The 21,250-nt window shown below is 59.2% G+C and overlaps 2 protein-coding genes across 2 annotated transcripts in view; both read left to right on the top strand.

The window, feature by feature from the left end:
- LOC135895060 (blue-sensitive opsin-like) overlaps window positions 1-1,896 on the top strand; it is a 4,528-nt gene extending 2,632 nt beyond the window's left edge. Inside the window, exons 4-5 of the mRNA XM_065423119.1 lie at window positions 1,316-1,555; window positions 1,768-1,896. Coding sequence (XP_065279191.1) covers window positions 1,316-1,555; window positions 1,768-1,896 — 369 coding nt within the window. The remainder of the gene's footprint in view (window positions 1-1,315; window positions 1,556-1,767) is intronic.
- Window positions 1,897-9,115: 7,219 nt separating this feature from the next.
- Window positions 9,116-20,886, top strand: LOC135895063 (red-sensitive opsin). The gene is made up of 6 exons (XM_065423122.1): window positions 9,116-9,224; window positions 10,448-10,744; window positions 13,266-13,434; window positions 14,832-14,997; window positions 16,196-16,435; window positions 20,770-20,886. The coding sequence occupies exons 1-6, from the start codon at window positions 9,116-9,118 to the stop codon at window positions 20,884-20,886; spliced, it is 1,098 nt and encodes a 365-aa protein (XP_065279194.1).
- The last annotated feature ends 364 nt before the right edge of the window (window positions 20,887-21,250 follow it).

Raw genomic sequence — 21,250 nt, 5'->3', positions numbered from 1 at the left:
CGAGTCACATCCCGCTGCCATGAGCACCCCGCTGCCACTGGGGACCCCCAACTCCCTCCTGCCACCAAGGGGACCCCTGACTCCTGCCAGCCCAGAGACCCTTTCTGCACCCCACTGGCGTAGGGTCCCCCCCTCCATCCCTGCCCACCCGCCAGTACCCGTCCCTCTGTCTCTGCAGGGACCCCCGGCACAGGGACACCCTCACCCGCTTCCTCCCACCAGTATGGGGACCCCCCCAACCTCCCCACCATGGGGACCGCCCTGGCCCCTTCCCTTCCACGGGGACCCCCCACGTTGCCCTGCAGCCACGGGGAACCTGCGTGGGGTCACAGCGCTGGGAAAGCCATTGGCGCCCCTGGAGCAGGCAGCGCGTGGGGCAGCGGCTCCCCAGCTGGGGGCTGTGGGGGGGACCAAACTGGTGTGACACGGACAGGGACAGGGACAGGGCGAGTTTGGGGGGAGTCGGCTTTATTGGAGCTTTATACAGGGGGGGGCACAGACAGAGCCGGGACACGCCCCTTCCCCCCCCAGGACTCCCTTCCATATGGGCTTGGGTGGGTCCCACCAGTATTGTGAACCTCTGCCCCCCGAGCTGTCCCCAAGGTGTCAAGAGATAAGGGGGGTCCCCCCAATATGGCGTGCCCCCCCATGGCACAGAGTGATTTGCCTCCCTGGCCACCCCCAAACTGTGTGGGTTTGTGTGAGTCCCACCAATATGGCCACCTTGCACCATCCGCATGCCGGTGTGGTGAGGGCGGGTGCCACCCGCACGGGCACCCCCTGGCTGTGTTCCCACAGGGATTAGGGTGGGTCCTACCAATATGGACACCCCGTGAGCTCCATGCCGCCACATGGACTGTAAGGTGGGTGCCACAAAAATGGCTGCCCTGCCCCATTTGTGTCCCGTGTAGGTGTGTAGGTTAGAGAGGATCCCGACAATACGGCTGCCCCGTGTGGATTAGGGTAGGTCCTGCTGATATGGCCACCCAACATGACTGAGGGTGGGTCCCTGTGCTGTGGCTAGAGTGGGTCCTACTGCAGTGGCCGGCCATCTCCCGCGCCGATTCGGGTGGGGCCCAGCCATATGGCCGCTGAGCCCCACAGATGAGGGTGGGCCCCAGGCAATGAGCATCCCTGCCCCCCACAGATGAGCGCAGGCCCCAGGCAATGACCATCCCTGCTCCCCCACGGATGAGCGCAGGCCCCAGGCAATGACCATCCCTGCCTCCCCACGGATGAGCGCAGGCCCCAGGCAGTGGCCGCTGTGCCCCACGGAGGAGGGCGCGCCCCACCCAATCCCCCCTGCCCCCCGCAGGTGGCCAAGCAGCAGGAGCAGTCGGCCTCAACGCAGAAGGCCGAGCGGGAGGTGACCAAGATGGTGGTGGTGATGGTGGCCGGGTTCCTGGTGTGCTGGCTGCCCTACGCCTCCTTCGCGCTGTGGGTCGTGACGCACCGTGGGGAGCCCTTCGACGTGCGCCTGGCCTCCGTGCCCTCCGTCTTCTCCAAGGCCTCCACCGTCTACAACCCCGTCATCTACGTCTTCATGAACAAGCAGGTCGGCGCCGGGATGGGGCCAGGCTGGGAGGACTTGGGGGCTGGGATGGGGTGTGGGGAGCAGGCTGAAGGGCAATGGGGGGCAGAGGGGGCTGGGATCAGGGACACGCCAGGAAGTGAGCTGGCAGAAAAGAGAGGGGTGGAGTTAGTTGGGGCTCTGCCCCCCCGCCCGAGCTGTGGGGCGCCCCCCACGCTCACCCCCCTCTCTTGCAGTTCCGCTCCTGCATGCTGAAGCTGGTGTTCTGCGGCCGCAGCCCCTTCGGGGAGGACGACGACGTCTCAGGGTCCTCGCAGGCCACCCAGGTCTCCTCCGTCTCCTCCAGCCAGGTGTCCCCGGCGTAGCCCCGGACACCCCAGCAGGCCCTGCTCTGGGGGGGGGGTGTCTGAGAGATCCCAGCAGGCCCTGCTCTGGGGGGCCCCCCTGAGATATCCCAGCATGCTCTGCTCTGGGGGCCCCCCGAGATATCCCAGCATGCCCTGCTCTGGGGGGGGTGTCTGAGATATCCCAGCATGCCCTGCTCGGGGGGGGCCCCCCCTGAGATATCCCAGCATGCCCTGCTCTGGGGGGGGTGTCTGAGATATCCCAGCATGCCCTGCTCGGGGGGCCCCCCCTGAGATATCCCAGCATGCCCTGCTCTGGGGGGGGGGGGCGAGATATCCCAGCATGCCCTGCTCTGGGGGGGGTGTCTGAGAGATCCCAGCATACCCTGCTCTGGGGGGGGGTGTCTGAGATATCCCAGCATGCTCTGCTCGGGGGGGGCCCCGAGATATCCCAGCAGGCCCTGCTCTGGGGGGGGTGTCTGAGATATCCCAGCATGCCCTGCTCTGGGGGACCCCGAGATATCCCAGCATGCCCTGCTCTGGGGGGCCCCCGAGATATCCCAGCATGCTCTGCTCGGGGGCGGGGGGGGGGGGTGTCTGAGATATCCCAGCATGTTCTGCCCTGGGGGGGGTGTCTGAGATATCCCAGCATGCCCTGCTCTGGGGGGTCTGAGATATCCCAGCATGCCCTGCTCGGGGGGGGGGGGACGAGATATCCCAGCATGCCCTGGGGGAAATCTCGCGCTGGGGTCAGCCGGGGCGGGGGCTATAAGCCGGGTGGGTGGGGCTCTGGGCCACTCGCAGCCCCCCCCTCGCTAGCTGTGCCCCCACCCAGTCGAACCCAGGTCCCTCGCCCCCGGCCCCCAAGAGACCAAACCCCCCCCCCCCCGATCCCACCCCCTCGGTCCCTCCTGGCCCCCCAGCGACGGACCCGGCAGGGGGCCACACGCGACTGTTGTATATTGTAAATATGAGCCTGGTTATTCCCCCCCCCGCTCTAATTACCCCCCATGGCTGTAATTAATTACCCCCTGCGCTAATTACAGCCCCCGGGGTTGTAATTCCCCCCCCCCCCCCGCCGCATCACTCGGGTAAATAAATACACACACTGGAAATGCACCTTCAGTTCCCAGCGTCCAGGCTCTTTATTAGCCGGGGGGGGCAGCGCGGGAGCCGGGGGGGGGTCCCTGCCCGGGGGGGGCAGCAGCAGCTCCACCACAGGGCCTTGACGTGAGCCCCAAGGACCGGGGGGAGGCGCTGGAGACAAGGGGGGGCACCTGGCACCTTGAAACCCCCCCACCTTGCCCAGTGCTCTACTGTAGTGCCCCTCCCCCGGCTCCACAGTCCCCCTGCCCCCCGGTGCCCTGACCCCCACGGACCCCTGGTGTCCTGCCCCCCCATGGCCTCCACTGTCCCCAGTGCCCTGCCCCCCCCATGGCCCCCATCCTCCCGTGCCCTGCCCCCCATGGCCCCCTGGTGTCCTGCCCCTCCTGTGGTCCCACATTTCCTCCCTGGTGTCCTGCCCCCCTGCGATCCCCCCAGTGCCCTGCCCCCCATGGTCCTCTGTCCCCCCGGTGCCCTGCCCCACTGCGATGTTGGGGGGCGCGCACCCGAGTTCTGCTAGTAGTGAACTTTTTTCAAGTGTAAATAGTTCAGAACTAGCGGAATTCCTGGTGAACGCCCCAGAGATGGGGGGCAAGGCACCAGCCCCCCAAATCCCCCCCATGCACCCTGCACTCCTCACACAGCCCCCAGCACCTCACCACCCCAATCCACCCCACCCACTTGAGACCCCCAATGCCTGCCCCAGCCCCCTGGAGCTCCCTTCCCCGGGTACTTATCTGCCTCGTGCTCCGTCTGCGCAGGGCACGGCTCCAGCCCCCCGGCGCTGGGGGGCTCCTGGCCTGCCCCCCGACTCCTTCATGGGAAAGGGGAGAGAGAAGAGGGGAGACCCCGTTCAGTCACCCCCATGGCCCCTTGGCATGGCAAGAGGGGACAGAGCACCCCCATCTGCCAACCCTGCCCCCCACCAGCGCCCTGACCCCTCGTCCCCCCAGAGCCCCCCTGAACACCCCTCCCCCGGAGCATCACATGCGTGTCTGGGACCCAGGACCCAACCCACAGACATGGCGCATGAGCGTCCCAGAGCCCCCACCCCCCCGTGCGTGGCACGAGTGTCCCAGAGCTGCCACCCCCCCGTGCGTGGCACGAGCGTCCCAGAGCCCCCACCCCCGGTGCGTGGCACGAGTGTCCCAGAGCCCCCACCCCTGGTGCGTGGCACGACCATCCCAGAGCTGCCACCTGCCCCAGTGTGTGGCACGAATATCCCAGAGCTGCCGCCCCCCGGTGCGTGGCACGAATATCCCAGAGCTGCCGCCCCCCGGTGCGTGGCACGAGCATCCCAGCCCCCCGCCCGAGCCCCCTGGCTTCCCCATGCCCGAGGACTCACGCGTGTGCGCTTGGGTCCCGCAGCTCCAGCCCTGGGGGGCACTGGGGTCCCGGTCCCAGCTCCGCTCAGTGCCCCAGCTCCGCTCCCTGCTCAGCACGGCCCCTTTTCCGCACCCGGGAGATTAAACTTTCCAGTTTCCTTTAATCAGACTCCCCCGGAGCGACCCAAAAATCCTGCGATTAGGGGGGCGGGGGGGTGTCACCTCCCATCAGCTCAGCGCACCGAGCACCTGGGGGGATTAGTGCAGGAGGGAGGGGGAAGAGCTGGGGGGAGAGGAGGGGGCAGCACGGGAGGGGCGGAACCCAGAGCCCCCCAAGCGAAGGGCCATTGGGGACCGCAGTTCTCAGTGTGCCCCATGGGGAGGTGGTAGGGGGCACTGGGCAGCAGAGGATGGGGCAGAGGGGCACCGGGGGGGCATTGCCCTCCGAGGGGGCCCAATAATGCCCACCCCATGCCTGTGTTGGGGGTATATAGGGGTCCAGTCCTCGCTCCCTCCCCCGCTCCGAGGGGGTGCCCAGCGGTACCGGCCCCTCCTTAATCCTCCCTGATCCCTCCGTTAGCCCTAATTAGCAATTAAGGCTCCATTGGGGCTATTTATAGGGGACTGGGATGGGGGCAGCTCCCCCAGCCCTGGACAATGGGGCTTCCCTCCCCCACCACCTACCACACCCCTGGGGGTAACCGAGTGGGGGGGCCGTGGGGGAGCTGGGCGATGTGGGGCGAGAGGGGTCAACATGGGGGTAAAGGATGTGCCCCCCACTCCCAGCGCCAGCCTCGAGCCTGCCCCCCCCCGCCCAGCTGAGTGGCCTAGTTGGCGCCAAGCCCTGACCTACAGCGGCCCCCGCGCCTGCCCCAGTGATATAACAGCCCGGCCCAGGCCTGACCCAATTCGCACCTCACCCTAACCAGGCTCTGCCCCTGCCCCCTTCCCCACCCCCCCGAGCCAGCCAGCCCCGGCCGGGGCCGGGGGGGAGCCGGCGCCCCCTTCCCCGCCCCCCGAACCAGCCAGCCCGCCCTGGGGCCGGGGGGGAGCCGGCACCCCCCAGAGGGGAGAGGCCCCTGCCCCATTCCCTACCCCCCCGAGCCAGCCAGTCCCTGCCCTGGGGCCAGATGGGAGCCGGCGCCCCCTGGAGGGGACAGGCCCAGCCCCATTCGCTGCCCCCCTGAGCCAGCCAGTTCCCGCCCTGGGGCTGGATTGGGGTGAGGGGTGTTGCAAGGTGGATATGGGGTGTTAGCAAGGTGAATGTGTGTGCCAATCTGGGAGCGAGGGCAGTTTGATGGTGCGCAGGCAGCGGATGTGTTGGAGGCCAGGGGTTGGGTTTCTGTTAGGGGCGCGGTTGTGTTATGAGGTGTAGGTCTTGGGGGTAGTCAGACGGGACTCAGTATTGTGTTGTGGGGTTCATGTGTGTGGGTGTACTGTTGCTGGTTGTGTACGTTGTGGTGTCTTGGGGTTGTAGGAGTGTGTGGGCGCGTTTTGGAGTGTATCCATTGTGTCTGTGTGTCCGAGGAGCTGTTGGCCTGTAGCTGTTGGGTTGTTTGTGTGAGGGGATGTAGGCATGTCAGTGTGTAGGTGCTGGGGTTGCACTGGGGGTCAGTGACAGCGTGCTGTGGGTGCAGGTGTCTGTCTGATGGGGTGCAGCTGTTGTGTCTGAGTGGGTGTTGGAGTGTAGCTGTTGGGATTGTATCAGGGTATGTGAAGATTTGTTGCAGGGTAGGTGTTGGCACTGGGTTGTTGTGTGTGTGGCAGAGTGTTTTTGTCAGGGTGACGGGGTTGTGTCAGTCTGCGTAGGTGTTGGGGTGATGGGGTGTAGATGTGTGCATGCCATGAGGCATAGGTGTCAGGTCAGAGTGTGATTGGGTGTAGCAGTCAGCGTGGAGATGCTGTCAACATGTCCATGATGTGGTGTCAGTGTTAGTGTGTGTAGCTGATGGGACATTGTGTCAGGGCATGATGGGGTGTATGGGGGTGTTGGTACATAAATGTCAACGTGTGTAGATGGGATGAGGTGTAGCTGTTGGTCTGTAGATGTCACTGTCGGGGTGTGTGGCATGGTGTAGGTGATGTGTGTAGTGAGGGGTAAGGGACGGGGTGTAGTCGACAGTGCGTGTGACATTGGGTAGCTGTTGGGGTGCGTGTGATGGGATGGAGGAGTCGGGGTGCAGGACAGGGGGTACTGTTGGTGAAGGTGATAGGGCACAAGTGAGGAGTGTCGCTGTTGGTCTGTGGTTGTGTCTGCGATGAGAGGGTAGGTGACGGTGATACAGTGCGGGTGAGACGGGGGGTGTGCATGGTGCAGTGGAGGTGATATGGGGTGAGTGTGATGGTGTGTGGGTGATTGAGTGTCGGGGATATGGTGTAAGTGAGAGGGTGTGGGTGATCCTGTACCTGTGCGCATGATAGCTGCATATGATGGGGCAGAGCGACAGGGCGCAGTGCAGGTGTGTGGGATGTGGTGCAGGTGACATGGTATAGGTGTTGGGTGTAGGTGATATATGTGTGCATGTGATGGGATGGAGTAACAGAGTGTAGCGATAGGGTGTGTGTGACAGGGTGTTGGTGACATGGTGTAGGAAATAGGGTGTGGCTGACGGTGTGCGAGAAGCTGTGTAGCTAACACAGTGTAGGTGACAGGGTGCGGGTGATGGGGTGTGTGTGTGACATGGTGTAGTTGATTTTTTGTAGGTAATAGTGGGAGGGTCATGTTGTATAGGTGACGCTGTGTAGGCAATAGGGTGTGGGTGACAGTGTGTGCGAGTGATGCAGTGTAAGTGATGGTGTGTGTGATGTAGTGTAGGTGTGTGACAGTGTAGGTGATGCAGTGTAGGTGACAGGGTGTAGTTAATCGGGTGTGGGTGATGCAGTGTAGGCAACAGACTATGGGTGACAGTGTGGCTGTGTGACATGGTGTAGGCGATAGGGTGCGGGTGATGGTGTATGTGTGAGTGACGGGGTGTGATGAGGTATGGGTGATGGGGTGTGTGAGGGTGATGGAATGAGTGCAGGTGTTGAGTGTGATAGAGTGCAGGTGATGGGATGTGCGAGGGTAACAGGATGTGCTGAGATGCAGGTGACAGAGTGCGGGTGACGGGATGTGATAAGGTGCAGGTGACGGGGTGTGTGAGGGTGATGGGGTGTGGGTAGCAGGATGTGTGCACAAGTGACGGGCTGAATGCGGATGATGGGGTTTATGAGGGTGATGGGGTATGATAAGGTGTGGATGACAGGGCGTGATGGGATGCGGGTGATGGGGTGAATGCAAGTGACAGGATGCGATGGAGTACAGGTGATGGGGTGTCTGAAGGTGATGTGATGCGGGTGCGGGTGACAGGGTGTTTGTACAGGTGTCAGGGTGAATGTGGGTGACAGGGTGTGTGCGGACCATGGGGTGTGACAAGGTGTGGGTGACGGAGTGAATGCGGGTGACGGGATGTGTGAGAGTGATGGGGATGTGATGAGGTGCAGCTGATGGGGTGTGTGAAGGTGACAGGATGTGATGAGGTGCGGGTGATGGGGTGTATGAGGGTGACGGGATGTGATGGGGTGACAGGGTGCGTGAGGATGATGGGCTGTGATGAGGTGCCGGTGACGGGATGTGTGAGGGTGACGGGGTGTGTGAGGGTGACAGGGTGTGTGAGGATGATGGGGTGTGATGAGGTGCGGGTGACGGGGTATGTGAGGATGATGGGATGTGATGGGGTGACAGGGTGTGTGCAGGTGACGGGGTGTGTGAGGGTGACAGGATGGGATGGGGTGATGGGGGTGTGTGAGGGTGATGGGGTGTGATGAGGTGCGGCTGATGGGGTGTGTGAGGGTGAAGGGATGGGATGGGGTGACAGGGTGTGTGAGGATGATGAGGTGTGATGAGGTGCTGGTGATGGGGTGTGTGAGGGTGACGGGATGGGATGGGGTGACAGGGTGTGTGAGGGTGATGGGGTGTGATGAGGATGATGGGATGTGATAGGGTGTATGAGGGTGACAGGATGGGATGGGGTGACAGGGTGTGTGAGGATGATGGGGTGTGATGAGGTGCAGGTGATGGGGTGTGTGAGGGTGACGGGATGTCTGAGGGTGATGGGGTGTGATGAGGTGCGGGTGATGGGGTGTGTGAGGGTGATGGGGTGGGGTGACAGGGTGTGTGAGGATGATGAGGTGTGATGAGGTGCGGGTGACGGGGTGTATGAGGGTGACAGGATGGGATGGGGTGACAGGGTGTGTGAGGATGATGGGGGTGTGATGAGGTGCGGGTGACGGGGTGCGTCGAGAAGCTGCTCTCCCCACTTCCCTCGCCTGTTGACAAACAGTCGCTCCGGCTGTGCAGGGAATGGGCTGGCAGGTGTCTCTGGCCTAGTTAGGAAAATGGGCCATTAGGAAATTGCAGGGCTGGGCTGTGCTGAGAGGGGATTAGCTCTGGGCTCCCTCTAATCAGCCCCCCTGAGCTCTCACCTGAAGTGTCCGGCAAAGTCACCGTGCGTGACGCATGGCGCCCGGGAGCTGCCGCGCGAGGGGCTGCCTGGGAGATAGGGTTGGGGGGGGCTAAACCTGGAGACCAATTAAGGGATCAAGAGCTTTCGGGGGATCTGGCTGCGGGGCTGGGGTGTAATCCGCCCCGGGGGGGTGGCTATAAAGCGGGCGCTGCCCGGGAAGCGGGCGCAGAGCGGGCGCCTGGGAGAGGGGGACGCTAGAGCGACAGGCGGCGGCAGGCGGTGACGAGGGCGAGACCGACGTGGGCAGGGCGGGGAAGGGGGAGCACAGCGGGGCTCAGCGGGGGGCTGCAGCGGGACAGGGGCACCATGACGCAGGCCTGGGACAGGGCAGTTTTTGCCGCCCGGCGGCGCAACGATGACGACGATACAACCCGGGACAGCATGTTCGTCTACACCAACAGCAACAACACGCGGGGTGAGCGCAGGGGGGCTGGGTACCGCGGGGAGAGGAGTTGGAGTGCAGGGGGCTGGGGTACTGTGGGGGAGAGGAGTTGTGCGGGGGGCTGGGGGAGAAGAGTTGGGGTGCGGGGGGCTGAGTACCGCAGGGGAGAAGAGTTGGGGTGCGGGGGGCTGGGGGAGAGGAGTTAGGGTGTGGGGGGCTGGGTACCACGAGGAGAGGAGTTGGGGGATTGGGGGAAAGGAGTTGGGGTGCGGGGGGGCTGGGGGAGCAGAGTTGGGGTGCAGGGGGGTGGGTACCGTGGGGAGCGGAGTTGGGGTGTGGGGGCCTGGGGGAGAAGAGTTGGGGTGCGGGGGGCTGGGTACCGTGGGGGAGAAGAGTTGGGGTGTGGGGGGCTGGGGGATTGGGGAGAGGAGTTGGGGTGCGGGGGGCTGGGTACCGTGGGGAGCAGAGTTGGAGTGCGGGGGGTTGGGGGGGCGGAGTTGGGGTGTGGGGTACTGGGGTACTGCGGGGGAGCAGAGTTGGGGTGCGGGGGGCTGGGGGGCTGGGGGAGAAGAGTTGGGGTGCGGGGGGCTGGGTACCGCGGGGGACAAGAGTTGGGGTGTGGGGGGCTGGGGGATTGGGGAGAGGAGTTGGGGTGCGGAGGGCTGGGTACTGTGGGGGAGTGGAGTTGGGGTGCGGGGGGCTGGGGGAGACGAGTTGGGGTGTGGGGTTCTGTGGGGGAGCGGAGTTGGGGTGCGGGGGGCTGGGTACCACAGGGGAGAAGAGTTGGGGTGTGGGGGGCTGGAGGATTGGGGAGAGGAGTTGGGGTGCGGGGGGCTGGGTACCGTGGGGAGCGGAGTTGGGGTGCGGGGGGAGACGAGTTGGGTTGTGGGGTTCTGTGGGGGAGCGGAGTTGGGGTGCGGGGGGCTGGGTACCGCAGGGGAGAAGAGTTGGGGTGTGGGGGCTGGAGGATTGGGGAGAGGAGTTGGGGTGCGGGGGGCTGGGTACCGTGGGGAGCGGAGTTGGGGTGCGGGGGGAGACGAGTTGGGTTGTGGGGTACTGGGGTATTGCGGGGGAGCGGAGTTGGGGTGCGGGGGGCTGGGTACCGTGGGGAGCGGAGTTGGGGTGCAGGGGGCAGGGGGAACAGAGTTGGGGTGCGGGGGGCTGGGCACCGCAGGGGGATGAGTTGGGTTCCGGGGTGCAGAGGTGCCGGGCTGTGGGGCGAGCGAGGCCCCCCTCACCCCTGCCCTCCGCGCCAGGCCCCTTCGAAGGCCCCAATTACCACATCGCGCCGCGCTGGATCTACAACGTGGTGTCACTCTGGATGGTCTTCGTGGTCATCGCCTCCATCTTCACCAACGGGCTGGTGCTCGTGGCCACCTGGAAGTTCAAGAAGCTGCGGCACCCGCTGAACTGGATCCTGGTGAACCTGGCGATCGCCGACCTGGGCGAGACCGTCATCGCCAGCACCATCAGCGTCGTCAACCAGATCTTCGGCTACTTTATCCTGGGCCACCCGCTCTGCGTCCTCGAGGGGTACACCGTGTCCACCTGCGGTGAGTGCGCCCGCCCGCCCGCGGGGACTGCCGGGGGACCACGGCCTGGCCCGCCGCAGGGAGCCACGGCCCCGCCCGCAGGGAGCCACGGCCCCGCCCACAGAGAGCCATGGCCCCGCCCCGCCCACAGGGAGCCACGGCCCTGCCCACAGAGAGCCTCGGCTCTGCCCCGCCGCAGGGAGCCACGGCCCCGCCCGCCCCCAGCCCCACCCGTGCAGGCTGGAGGCAAGGGGAAATATTTCCACGTCCGGATCAACTTAAGCCCTGACTCCAACCAAACCCCACTGCCCTTGTCCTCCAGCCGCAGGGCGCCCTCGCCGACCATGGGAATCAAGACTGAGGGGAAAAACAACTGAGGAGAGTTGGCAGTTTTTCAAAGGGACACTATTAAGGGCCCAAAAGCAAGCTAATCCGCTGAGTAGGAAAGATAGAAAATGTGACAAAAGACCTCCTTGGCTTAACCACGAGATCTTGCATGATCTAAAAAATAAAAAGGAGTCATATAAAAAATGGAAACTAGGACAGATTACAAAGGATGAATATAGGCAAACAACACAGGAATGCAGGGGCAAGATTAGAAAGGCAAAGGCACAAAATGAGCTCAAACTAGCTACGGGAATAAAGGGGAACAAGAAGACTTTTTATCAATACATTAGAAGCAAGAGGAAGACCAAGGACAGGGTAGGCCCACTGCTCAGTGAAGAGGGAGAAACAGTAACAGGAAACTTGGAAATGGCAGAAATGCTTAATGACTTCTTTGTTTTGGTCTTCACCGAGAAGTCCGAAGGAATGCCTAACATAGTGAATGCTAATGGGAAGGGGGTAGGTTTAGCAGATAAAATAAAAAAAGAACAAGTTAAAAATCACTTAGAAAAGTTAGATGCCTGCAAGTCACCAGGGCCTGATGAAATGCATCCTAGAATACTCAAGGAGCTAATAGAGGAGGTATCTGAGCCTCTAGCTATTATCTTTGGAAAATCATGGGAGACGGGAGAGATTCCAGAAGACTGGAAAAGGGCAAATATAGTGCCCATCTATAAAAAGGGAAATAAAAACAACCCAGGAAACTACAGACCAGTTAGAATAACTTCTGTGCCAGGGAAGATAATGGAGCAAGTAATTAAGGAGATCATCTGCAAACACTTGGAAGGTGGTAAGGTGATAGGGAACAGCCAGCATGGATTTGTAAAGAACAAATCATGTCAAACCAATCTGATAGCTTTCTTTGATAGGATAACGAGTCTTGTGGATAAGGGAGAAGCTGTGGATGTGGTATACCTAGACTTTAGTAAGGCATTTGACACGGTCTCGCATGATATTCTTATCGATAAACTAGGCAAATACAATTTAGATGGGGCTACTATAAGGTGGGTGCATAACTGGCTGGATAACCGTACTCAGAGAGTTGTTATTAATGGTTCCCAATCCTGCTGGAAAGGCATAACGAGTGGGGTTCCGCAGGGGTCTGTTTTGGGACCGGCTCTGTTCAATATCTTCATTAACGACTTAGATATTGGCATAGAAAGGACGGTTATTAAATTTGCAGATGATACCAAACTGGGAGGGATTGCAACTGCTTTGGAGGACAGGGTCATAATTCAAAATGATCTGGACAAATTGGAGAAATGGTCTGAGGTAAACAGGATGAAGTTTAACAAAGACAAATGCAAAGTGCTCCACTTAGGAAGGAACAATCAGTTTCACACATACAGAATGGGAAGAGACTGTCTAGGAAGGAGTACAGCAGAAAGGGATCTAGGGGTTATAGTGGACCACAAGCTAAATATGAGTCAACAGTGTGATGCTGTTGCAAAAAAAGCAAACGTTATTCTGGGATGTATTAACAGGTGTGTTGTGAGCAAGACACGAGAAGTCATTCTTCCGCTCTACTCTGCTCTGGTTAGGCCTCAGCTGGAGTATTGTGTCCAGTTCTGGACACCACATTTCAAGAAAGATGTGGAGAAATTGGAAAGGGTCCAGAGAAGAGCAACAAGAATGATTAAAGGTCTTGAGAACATGAGCTATGAAGGAGGGCTGAAAGAATTGGGTTTGTTTAGTTTGGAAAAGAGAAGACTGAGAGGGGACATGATAGCAGTTTTCAGGTATCTAAAAGGGTGTCATAAGGAGGAGGGAGAAAACTTGTTCACCTTAGCCTCTGAGGATAGAACAAGAAGCAATGGGCTTAAACTGCAGCAAGGGAGGTCTAGGTTGGACATTAGGAAAAAGTTCCTAACTGTCAGGGTGGTTAAACACTGGAATAAATTGCCTAGGGAGGTTGTGGAATCTCCATCTCTGGAGAGATTTAAGAGTAGGTTAGATAAATGTCTATCAGGGATGGTCTAGACAGTATTTGGTCCTGCCATGAGGGCAGGGGACTGGACTCGATGACCTCTCGAGATCCCTTCCAGTCCTAGAATCTATGAATCTATGGCTCCAGAGACACGACTCCCCCCCTTTGGCCCCTGGGCCCCAGCGGAGGGACATGGCCCAGGCCCACCAGTGACCCCAGTGACCCCTGCAGGTATCACGGCGCTGTGGTCGCTGGCGATCATCTCCTGGGAGCGCTGGTTCGTGGTGTGCAAACCCTTTGGCAACATCAAGTTTGACGGGAAGCTGGCCATAGGCGGCATCATCTTCTCCTGGGTCTGGTCCGCCGTCTGGACTGCGCCCCCCATCTTCGGCTGGAGCAGGTGGGCACAGGCAGAATCACAGCCGGGGGGGGGAGGGGCAAAGAGAGAGAGATAGAGAGAGGGGGTGGATGGGGATAGATAGAGAGAGAGAGAGAGAGAGAGAGGAGGTGTCTGGGGGTAGAGAGAGAGAGAGAGGAGGTGTCTGGGGGTAGAGAGAGAGAGAGAGAGAGAGAGGAGGTGTCTGGGGGTAGATAGATAGAAGGGGCGGATGGGGGTAGATAGATAGAGAGAGGGGGCGGGGATGGGGAGAGAGAGAGAGAGAGAGGAGGTGTCTGGGGGTAGAGAGAGAGAGAGAGAGAGAGGAGGTGTCTGGGGGTAGATAGAGAGAGAGAGAGAGAGAGGAGGTGTCTGGGGGTAGATAGATAGAAGGGGCGGATGGGGGTAGATAGATAGAGAGAGGGGGCGGGGATGGGGAGAGAGAGAGAGAGAGAGGAGGTGTCTGGGGGTAGATAGATAGAGAGAGAGAGAGAGAGAGGAGGTGTCTGGAGGTAGATAGATAGATAGAAGGGGCGGATGGGGGTAGATAGAGAGAGAGAGAGAGAGAGAGGAGGTGTCTGGGGGTAGATAGATAGAAGGGGCGGATGGGGGTAGATAGAGAGAGAGAGGGGGCGGGGATGGGGAGAGAGAGAGAGAGAGAGAGAGAGAGAGGAGGTGTCTGGGGGTAGAGAGAGAGAGAGAGAGAGAGAGAGGAGGTGTCTGGGGGTAGATAGAGAGAGAGAGAGAGGAGGTGTCTGGGGGTAGAGAGAGAGAGAGAGAGAGGAGGTGTCTGGGGGTAGATAGAGAGAGAGAGAGAGAGAGAGAGAGGAGGTGTCTGGGGGTAGAGAGAGAGAGAGAGAGAGGAGGTGTCTGGGGGTAGATAGATAGATAGAAGGGGCGGATGGGGGTAGATAGAGAGAGAGAGAGAGGAGGTGTCTGGGGGTAGATAGATAGATAGAAGGGGCGGATGGGGGTAGATAGAGAGAGAGAGAGGAGGTGTCTGGGGGTAGATAGATAGATAGAAGGGGCGGATGGGGAGAGAGAGAGAGAGAGAGAGAGAGAGAGGAGGTGTCTGGGGGTAGATAGATAGATAGATAGGAAGAGGGAGGAGGGAGGGGGCGAATGGAGGGGGACGGGTGTGAGGGGGGAAGGAAGGACTCTGAGTGGAGGGAAGGAGTGTGTAGGTAGGGTCTATGGGGTGGAGTTGTGGGGGGGAGGTCTCTCCAAATTGGGGTTGGGGAATTGGGGGGGCTGTGGAGGGAGGGGTCTGGGTGTATCTTTGGGAAGGAGTCAGGGGCAGATGTGTGGAGCAAGAGAAGTGCGTTGTGGGAGGAGAAGTATAGGTAGGGGGAAGAGTGACTGTAAGTTGGGTTGGGGTGAGGGAACCTGTGCCCCCTCCCCTGACTGCCCCCCCCCCCCAGGTACTGGCCCCATGGCTTGAAGACCTCCTGTGGCCCAGATGTGTTCAGTGGCAGCTCAGACCCCGGGGTCCAGTCCTACATGATTGTGCTGATGATCACCTGCTGCTTCATCCCACTCGGCGTCATCGTCCTCTGCTACCTGCAAGTGTGGATGGCCATCCGCACGGTGAGCTCCCCCAGACCCTCCACAGGGGACCCCAACATTGGCCAAGGGCCTTCCCACCGGCCTAGTAACCCTACGCCGACTCCTGGGGCCCAGCCAGGAGCCCAGTGTGCCTCTGCTTGGCCAAGAGCCTCCCATTGGCCGGGTTGTCATGCCCCAGACAACCCAGTGCAGTGCGCTGCTTGTCACTAGTTCACAGAATCTCAGGGCTGGAAGGGACCTCAGGAGGTTCTAGTCCCACCCCCTGCTCAAAGCAGGACCAACCCCCACTAAATCATCCCAGCCAGGGCTGCGTCAAGCCAGCCTTAAAAACCTCCAAGGATGGAGATTCCACCACCTTCCTAGGGAACCCAGTCCAGTGCTTCACCACCCTCCTAGTGAACCAACCTAGACCTCCCCCATTGCAACTTGAGACCATCACTCCTTGTTCTGTCATCTGCCATCGCTGAGAACAGCCGAGCTCCATCCTCTTTGGAGCCCCCCTGCAGGTCGTTGAAAGCAGCTATCAAATCCCCCCTCACTCTTCTCTTCTGCAGACTAAACAATCCCAGTTCCCTCAGCCTCTCCTCGTAAATCATGTGCCCCAGCCCCCTAATCATTTTTGTTGCCCTCCGCTGCACTCTTTCCAATTTTTCCACATCCTTCTTGTAGTGTGGGGCCCAAAACTGGACACAGTACTCCAGATGAGGCCTCACCAATGCCGAATAGAGGGGAACGATCCCGTCCCTCGATCTGCTGGCAATGCCCCTACTTATACAGCCCAAAATGTCGTTAGCCTTCTTGGCAACAAGGGCACACTGCTGACTCATATCCAGCTTCTCGTCCACTGTGACCCCTAGGTCCTTTTCTGCAGAACTGCTGCCCAGCCACTCGGTCCCTAGTCTGTAGCAGTGCCTGGGGTTCTTCCGTCCTAAGTGCAGGACTCTGCACTTGTCCTTGTTGAACCTCATCAGGTTTCTTTTGGCCCAATCCTCCAATTTCTCTAGGTCCCTCTGGACCCTGTCCCTGCCCTCCAGCGGATCTACCTCCCCCCCCAGCTTCGTGTCAGTTTAGAGCATTCCACTGGCCTAGCCAACGTGCCTCAGCCCATGAGGCCCAACAACAGGCCCAGCTTGCCATGGTTGGTTGGCTGGTTAACAGCTTGGTTGGCAGCTGGCAACCCCCAGGCCGTGCTCTAAGCCTGGCTTCCTCTCCCCCGCAGGTGGCAGCCCAGCAGAAGGAATCAGAGTCCACCCAAAAGGCGGAGAAGGAAGTGTCACGCATGGTAGTGGTCATGATCATTGCCTATGTCTTCTGCTGGGGCCCCTACACCTTCTTCGCCTGCTTCGCTGCCGCCAACCCCGGCTACGCCTTCCACCCGCTGGCAGCTGCTCTGCCTGCCTACTTCGCCAAGAGCGCCACCATCTACAACCCCATCATCTACGTCTTCATGAACAGGCAGGTGAGTTGCTCACGGCTCGTGGCGTTCTGGGAAATGGCCAGGGGTCCAGTCCCGCCACCTGGGCTCTCAGGTCCATAGACAGAGGGGGTGTATGGGGAGGCATGGAGGGGTTGGATGGAGGGATGGGTGTATATGGGGAGCAGTGTGTAGGGGTGGAGGGATAGGTGGATGGAGGAGGGATGGATGGATGGGGTGGATAGATGGAGGGATGGACGGATTGGTAGGTGAGTGGATGGATGGATGAAGGGAGGGATAGTAGAGGGTCAGTGGGTGCATGAAAGGGTAGAAGACGATGGATGGATGGATGGATGGATGGATGGATGAAGGGTTGGTAGACGGATGAAGGGGTGGTAGTTGCATGGGTGGACAGACAGACGGATGAAAGTGCAGGTGGGTGGATGGATGAAGGGATAGTAGACAGGTAGGTGGATGGATGGGTGGATGAATGGATGGAGGGATAGTGGGTAGATGGATGGATGAATGAGTTAGTAGACAGGTAGGTGGATGAATGGATGGAGGGATAGTGGGTAGCTGGATGGATGAATGAGTTAGTAGACAGGTAGGTGGATGAATGGATGGAGGGATAGTGGGTAGCTGGATGGATGGATGAAGAGATAATGGGTAGCTGGATGGATGGATGAAGAGATAGTAGACAGGTAGGTGGATGGATGGGTGGATGAATGGATGGAGGGATAGTTGGTAGATGGATGGATGAATGAGTTAGTAGACAGGTAGGTGGATGAATGGATGCGGGATAGTGGGTAGCTGGATGGATGAAGGGATAGTAGACAGGTGGGTGGATGAATGGATGGAGGGATAGTGGGTAGATGGATGGATGAAGGGATAGAAGATGGATGAAGGGTTGGTAGATGGATGAAGGAGTAGTAGATGTATGGGTGGACGGACAGACGGGTGAAGGTGCAGGTGGGTGAGTGAAGGGATGGAGGGATAGTGGGTAGATGGATGGATGGATGAAGAGATAGTAGACAGGTAGGTGGATGGATGGGTGGATGAATGGATGCGGGATAGTGGGTAGTTGGATGGATGAAGGGATAGTAGACAGGTAAGTGGATGGATGGATGGAGGGATAGTGGATGGATGAAGGGATAGAAGATGGATGAAGGGTTGGTAGATGGATGAAGGAGTAGTAGATGTATGGGTGGACGGACAGACGGGTGAAGGTGCAGGTGGGTGGGTGAAGGGATGGAGGGATAGTGGGTAGATGGATGGATGGATGAAGAGATAGTAGACAGGTAGGTGGATGGATGGGTGGAGGGATAGTGGATGGATGAAGGGATAGAAGATGGATGAAGGGTTGGTAGATGGATGAAGAAGTAGTAGATGTATGGGTGGACGGACAGACGGGTGAAGGTGCAGGTGGGTGGGTGAAGGGATGGAGGGATAGTGGGTAGATGGATGGATGGATGAAGAGATAGTAGACAGGTAGGTGGATGGATGGATGGAGGGATAGTGGGTAGATGGATGGATGAAGAGATAGTAGACAGGTAGGTGGATGGATGGGTGGATGAATGGATGCGGGATAGTGGGTAGATGGATGGATGGATGAAGAGATAGTAGACAGGTAGGTGGATGGATGGGTGGATGAATGGATGCGGGATAGTGGGTAGTTGGATGGATGAAGGGATAGTAGACAGGTAAGTGGATGGATGGATGGATGGAGGGATAGTGGATGGATGAAGGGATAGAAGATGGATGAAGGGTTGGTAGATGGATGAAGGAGTAGTAGATGTATGGGTGGACGGACAGACGGGTGAAGGTGCAGGTGGGTGAGTGAAGGGATGGAGGGATAGTGGGTAGATGGATGGATGGATGTAGAGATAGTAGACAGGTAGGTGGGTGGATGAATGGATGCGGGATAGTGGGTAGATGGATGGATGAAGGGATAGTAGACAGGTAAGTGGATGGATGGATGGAGGGATGGTGGATGGATGAAGGGATAGAAGATGGATGAAGGGTTGGTAGATGGATGAAGGAGTAGTAGATGTATGGGTGGACGGACAGACGGGTGAAGGTGCAGGTGGGTGAGTGAAGGGATGGAGGGATAGTGGGTAGATGGATGGATGGATGAAGAGATAGTAGACAGGTAGGTGGATGGATGGGTGGATGAATGGATGCGGGATAGTGGGTAGTTGGATGGATGAAGGGATAGTAGACAGGTAAGTGGATGGATGGATGGATGGAGGGATAGTGGATGGATGAAGGGATAGAAGATGGATGAAGGGTTGGTAGATGGATGAAGGAGTAGTAGATGTATGGGTGGACGGACAGACGGGTGAAGGTGCAGGTGGGTGAGTGAAGGGATGGAGGGATAGTGGGTAGATGGATGGATGGATGAAGAGATAGTAGACAGGTAGGTGGATGGATGGGTGGATGAATGGATGCGGGATAGTGGGTAGATGGATGGATGAAGGGATAGTAGACAGGTAGGTGGATGGATGGATGGAGGGATAGTGGATGGATGAAGGGATAGAAGATGGATGAAGGGTTGGTAGATGGATGAAGGAGTAGTAGATGTATGGGTGGACGGACAGACGGGTGAAGGTGCAGGTGGGTGGGTGAAGGGATGGAGGGATAGTGGGTAGATGGATGGATGGATGAAGAGATAGTAGACAGGTAGGTGGATGGATGGGTGGAGGGATAGTGGATGGATGAAGGGATAGAAGATGGATGAAGGGTTGGTAGATGGATGAAGGAGTAGTAGATGTATGGGTGGACGGACAGACGGGTGAAGGTGCAGGTGGGTGGGTGAAGGGATGGAGGGATAGTGGGTAGATGGATGGATGGATGAAGAGATAGTAGACAGGTAGGTGGATGGATGGATGGAGGGATAGTGGGTAGATGGATGGATGAAGGGATAGTAGACAGGTAGGTGGATGGATGGGTGGATGAATGGATGCGGGATAGTGGGTAGATGGATGGATGGATGAAGAGATAGTAGACAGGTAGGTGGATGGATGGGTGGATGAATGGATGCGGGATAGTGAGTAGATGGATGGATGAAGGGATAGTAGACAGGTAAGTGGATGAATGGATGGAGGGATAGTGGATGGATGAAGGGATAGAAGATGGATGAAGGGTTGGTAGATGGATGAAGGAGTAGTAGATGTATGGGTGGACGGACAGACGGGTGAAGGTGCAGGTGGGTGAGTGAAGGGATGGAGGGATAGTGGGTAGATGGATGGATGGATGAAGAGATAGTAGACAGGTAGGTGGATGGATGGATGGAGGGATAGTGGGTAGATGGATGGATGAAGGGATAGTAGACAGGTAGGTGGATGGATGGGTGGATGAATGGATGCGGGATAGTGGGTAGATGGATGGATGGATGAAGAGATAGTAGACAGGTAGGTGGATGGATGGATGGAGGGATAGTGGGTAGATGGATGGATGAAGAGATAGTAGACAGGTAGGTGGATGGATGGGTGGATGAATGGATGCGGGATAGTGGGTAGATGGATGGATGGATGAAGAGATAGTAGACAGGTAGGTGGATGGATGGGTGGATGAATGGATGCGGGATAGTGAGTAGATGGATGGATGAAGGGATAGTAGACAGGTAAGTGGATGAATGGATGGAGGGATAGTGGATGGATGAAGGGATAGAAGATGGATGAAGGGTTGGTAGATGGATGAAGGAGTAGTAGATGTATGGGTGGACGGACAGACGGGTGAAGGTGCAGGTGGGTGGGTGAAGGGATGGAGGGGGAAGTAGATGGGGAGCCTGGTTTACGACGGGAGCAGCTGCCTGCCTGGCCCTCTGGGGCAGGGCCGCCCGGGGGGGGCAAGTGGGGCAATTTGCCCCGGGCCCCACAGGGGCCCTGCGAGCCCTGGCCCGGCGGCGGTCCGGGTCTTCAGCGGCATTTCGGCGGCGGGGGGCCCTTCAGTGCTGCCGAAGACACAGAGCAACTGAAGGGCCCCCCACCACTGAAATGCCGCCGAAGACCCGGACCGCCGCCAGGTGAGTACAAGCGCCGCAGTCAGGGCCGGAATCGGGCCCCGCGCCCCTAAAAGGGCCCCGCAACGTCCCAAAGGAACTGCCGCCGAAGTCCCGGCACAGTCTTCGGCGGCAGCTCAATCGTTGCCGCTGTCTTCGGCGGCATTTCGGTGGAGGGTCCTTCTTCCGCGGCAGCAATTGAGTTGCCGCCGAAGACAGCGGCGGGACTTCGGCGGCAGCTCCTTCGAATCGGGCCCCGCAGTGCCTAAAGCCGGCCCTGGCCGCAGCTCCCCCACTTTGCCCCAGGCCCCGGGAATCCTCTGGGGGACCCCCGAGTGCCGTGCCCCGCCCCCTCTAACCCCGCCTCTCTCCCCCCCAGTTCCGTAACTGCATAATGCAGCTGTTTGGGAAGAAGGTGGACGACGGCTCAGAGCTCTCCTCCACCTCCCGCACTGAGGTCTCCTCCGTCTCCAACTCCTCTGTGTCGCCGGCATAGGAGGGACCCCAACGGACGGACGGACGGGACTCTCCCCCACTCCCTGCCTGCCCCCCACGCAGTATGGATCCCTCTTGAGCATATGAAGTACTGTCTTTTCTCCCCCACTTTGCCACGCCTCCTCTGGAGACTCCACCCCACCAATGGTTGGCTCCGCCCCCCCACAGGGAACGAGGCCCCTTTCCGTCCAGCAGGGGCCAGGAGAGTTTAGCTTTTGTAAAGCAACAGCCCCATCTCCCCACAAGAGCTGCCTGGGCTCCGCCCCCAGCACGATTCTCTGTCGCTCCGCCCCTCGAGCACAAGTCCTTGCTCTACTGGAAAGGGAATGTGAGCTGTTCTGGGAGTGTTTGGGTCCACCCCAGAG

The sequence above is a fragment of the Emys orbicularis genome, assembly GCF_028017835.1.
Source record: "Emys orbicularis isolate rEmyOrb1 chromosome 21 unlocalized genomic scaffold, rEmyOrb1.hap1 SUPER_21_unloc_5, whole genome shotgun sequence".
In the NCBI taxonomy this organism is placed as follows: Eukaryota; Metazoa; Chordata; order Testudines; family Emydidae; genus Emys; species Emys orbicularis.
The sequence above is the reverse complement of the archived record's forward strand: the minus strand, read 5'-3'. Positions and strand labels throughout refer to the sequence as shown.

Bases quoted from the DNA above. Each gene is read 5' to 3' on its own strand.
- LOC135895063 (XM_065423122.1), top strand. From the start codon at position 9,116: ATGACGCAGGCCTGGGACAGGGCAGTTTTTGCCGCCCGGCGGCGCAAC. The intron at 9,225-10,447 runs GTGAGCGCAGGG...CCTCCGCGCCAG, and splicing joins CAACAGCAACAACACGCGGG to GCCCCTTCGAAGGCCCCAAT. The intron at 16,436-20,769 runs GTGAGTTGCTCA...TCTCCCCCCCAG, and splicing joins ACGTCTTCATGAACAGGCAG to TTCCGTAACTGCATAATGCA.